The sequence below is a fragment of the Camarhynchus parvulus genome, chromosome Z, assembly GCF_901933205.1.
Source record: "Camarhynchus parvulus chromosome Z, STF_HiC, whole genome shotgun sequence".
Lineage (NCBI taxonomy): Eukaryota > Metazoa > Chordata > Aves > Passeriformes > Thraupidae > Camarhynchus > Camarhynchus parvulus.
The window spans coordinates 61453028-61456098 of record NC_044601.1 but is presented as its reverse complement, the minus strand read 5'-3'; the positions used below and the strand labels follow the sequence as shown (position 1 = coordinate 61456098).

Genomic DNA, 3071 nt, shown 5'->3' with positions numbered 1-3071 from the left:
CCCACCTTCACAGCCTTACATGTGTTTTTCACCATGTGGGCTTTTCAGATTTGGTAAATATGTATGAGAGGGTTGCTGGGGCTTTTTTTTTCCCCAGAAAACTAAGCATTTGTCTTAATAGTGTCTGAAACCCCGACACAAGCAAAGCCAGGGGAAAGAAGAGGGTGAAATTCCACTAAACCGAACAATTTGTTCTGATTTCATTGCAATTTTGTAGTCGGGGGAGCTCAAAGGGTATAATTCCACTAAATTGAACAATTAGTTCTGATTTCACGGAAATGTTGTACCTAAAAAAGAAAATGAAAAAACCAAAGGGACAAATTGCGGCTATCTTTATACAAACTACGATGCAACAGTGTGTCATAAAACCTGAAAGATTAGAACAGTCCAGACACACTGTTACCCCAAAACTGTCCATCTCATCTGCTATTAATTGCTCTGCAAAGAAGCACCCAGCAAGCCCCTCAAATCGGACCACAGGACTTGGGACCTGCCTGGTTCCCCATGCCTTGCAAGCCAAGAAGAAGCAAAGAGAGGAAAATAAAATGCAGCCATGGTTTATTTGGTAGAAAAATAAGAAAAATCTTCCAGAAAATCCAGCCTGCAGCATAAAGGCTACTTTGTGAAGCATAAGGAGAGGGAAGTAAAGCCTTTCAGGAAGACTGAATGAAAGCACAGTTTTCAAATATAAATACAAATGTATAATATCCCCCAAAAAAAAGTCATAGGAAAAGCGTCCATCCTGCTAGGCTAAATAACTCCCATTGAGTGGGAAGCATGTCCACTTCCCTCTAGAGGCCATGGCTCAGCTCCCACGCCCAGGTCTCCACTCATATGGCCATGGGACAAGCGAGGACCTCGGTGCCTGCTTTGCTGAGAGCGCCCAGGCACTGCAGGTGCTGGGGGATCTCTGTGTCAGGCATAGCAGCAACAAAGAGGTGGTGGGGCAGAGGGAATCCTCCTCAGCCTGCCCCATCCCCGCCCTGGGGCTGGCGGGTGGGTGGGTGTGTGGTTTGTGTGTGTCCATTGCCATTGCCGTGGGTCAGTCACCAGTGGGAAGGCATCCGTCCTGACAAAGGCAAGGAGGAGGGGGTGAGATGGAGAAGGTCTCAGCCAGATCATCACCCCAGCTGGGGCCATTCCCTACTGTGACCTGCCCTGTTCATCCCAAGCATTGCCTTATCCCAGCAGCTCCAAAACCAATTTAGTTTCAAGGCAAGCACAAACCAGGAGAGAGTTGTTCCCTAAGTGCCTCTGTGCTCCAGCCATGGCTCTGACAGCTCTCCCAGGTTTTGCACCAGGAGCTGAACCCCATCCTCCCACACAGAAGGAACTAGAATGGGGTGCAGCACCCCCACTCTACTCACCCCCCTCACCTACCTCTTCAGGCCTGACTTAGACCCGCTGCCGCCTCTGCTTCTTGGGTCTGCCCCTGGGATGCTGGGTCTGCCCCTTCTTCCTATTCTTGTTATTCTTGGCCCTCCTGTCCAGCTGCTGAATCAACTTCTGGACAGTGTCGTCAGTGGGAGAGGCACAGATTTTCCTGTTCTTCTTGGTGATGAGCCTGGGGGAGCAGAAAGATTTTCTAGGGGGGAGCAGAGGGAGGACAGGGAAGGGTTTGTCTGAAGCCAAACTGTTCCAAGTGGTTCTGGCCACCACAGGGTACTCACACAACAGAATGGAGGTAACACCCTGACTCGGGTCCCCGGTGGTGGTAGGATGTCACCACACCGAGGATTTCCTTCTTCAAAGGCCTGTTCTTCAGGCAGCAGTCCAAGGCTGAGCTTCCAATGCCTGTGAGCAAGGAGGGCATGCAGGATTTGGGATCGCCAGTGAGTCAGGACACCTTCAGCACAGAATGCCAGCTGACAGCATGGGGCTTATTTGGTGTCACAGGTCAGGGTGATCCTGGGCATCATGTGGGGTTGGAGGCTCTGAACCCCAGTGCCCACGCCAAACCTGGCCCCAGGAATACGAGACACCACATCCAAGAGAGGTGGTGGGGAAACTGAGGCAGAGAGGAGCTCCTTGAAAAGGAACTGAGCATCATTCTGTTCTTTTTAGTTTGGGGTGCTGCTGCCCAGCAGCCACATGCACACAGACACACTCCAAGCCAAGCAAGCCCTACCAGCCAATGCCACAGGCACACACACACACACAGAGCCCCACACACACCTGCACACCCCAGGGCCCTACAAACACCACCCCTCACCCTGCACACACCCCAGTGAGGACCCGCACACCCTGCCCCATCCCAGCAGGAGCAGGCAGGAGGGCTTCTCACCCCTCACCTTGAGCCTGGGCGATGAGGAGGGAGGCAGCCAGCAGCAGCAGCAGGAAGGGGCGGAGAGCCATGGTGCTGCCACGGACGCTGAGCAGGACAAGGCTCGGGAGCAGGACACGCACTGCTGCCTCGTGCTGGGGCTGCTCCTATTTATCTGAGCATTCCTTGCTTTCGTTTTCGGACAGCTTGGCAGGCAGCCCACCAGCCGGCCAAGGGCTGAGTGATGCACAAGTAGAGGGTGGGGGATTCCTGTAAGCTGCAAGCCCCCCTTTACAGACACGTCCTGTCTTGTTCCCAGCTGCCCATCACAGGGAGGTGCCAGGTAGGGGACATGCTGGAGATACAGCTCCCATCACAGCTAGATGAGTTTGTGGGCTCCAGTTTCCTACACAGTCTCACAACCTGCCACTACCTGCTCTCAGAGGGTCGGGTGTTATTCCCATGAAATGGATACTGGAAGGTGGCTAAGCCTTCAAAGAAACCAAGGAGTCAACCTGTTTTGCTCCTCCATTTGGTGATTTGCTTCCAAGCCAACCACCAACACAAATAGTAGGTGAGAAGTGGCTCAGGGTGAGCCCACACCCCTTCCCCATGAGCCCCATCTGTGTCTGGCTGCCTTGGGGATGAACCCAGCTGAGCAGTGCTGAATACACCTGTAGGGCTGGGATGTGTGAGGGCCAGACTGCAGTGGGGCCAGGAAAAACAGCACAGCCCATCATATTTTGGTGCTGATATGAAATTATGGGGAGCTGGGGTGAGTGGGGACCTTGACTAGCTGAAGGAATGT

The 3071-nt window shown here is 53.1% G+C and overlaps 1 protein-coding gene across 1 annotated transcript; it reads right to left on the bottom strand.

Moving 5' to 3' along the window:
* Window positions 1–750: 750 nt before the first annotated feature.
* LOC115915626 (C-C motif chemokine 5-like) lies at window positions 751–2401 on the bottom strand. The gene is made up of 4 exons (XM_030969154.1): window positions 2292–2401; window positions 1671–1794; window positions 1381–1564; window positions 751–1069 (listed from the first exon to the last, which is right to left on the bottom strand). Exons 1-3 carry the CDS (start codon window positions 2353–2355, stop codon window positions 1396–1398), a joined length of 357 nt encoding a protein of 118 aa, XP_030825014.1. The 5' UTR covers window positions 2356–2401; the 3' UTR covers window positions 751–1069; window positions 1381–1395.
* Between the last annotated feature and the right edge of the window lie 670 nt (window positions 2402–3071).

What these genes read in the sequence shown, in the direction of transcription:
- LOC115915626 (XM_030969154.1), bottom strand. Translation starts at nt 2,355, where the DNA reads ATGGCTCTCCGCCCCTTCCTGCTGCTGCTGCTGGCTGCCTCCCTCCTC. An exon ending in CCTCATCGCCCAGGCTCAAG is followed by an intron (nt 1,795 to 2,291) that starts GTGAGGGGTGAG and finishes CCTTGCTCACAG; the next exon opens with GCATTGGAAGCTCAGCCTTG. An exon ending in TGTTACCTCCATTCTGTTGT is followed by an intron (nt 1,565 to 1,670) that starts GTGAGTACCCTG and finishes CTGCTCCCCCAG; the next exon opens with GCTCATCACCAAGAAGAACA.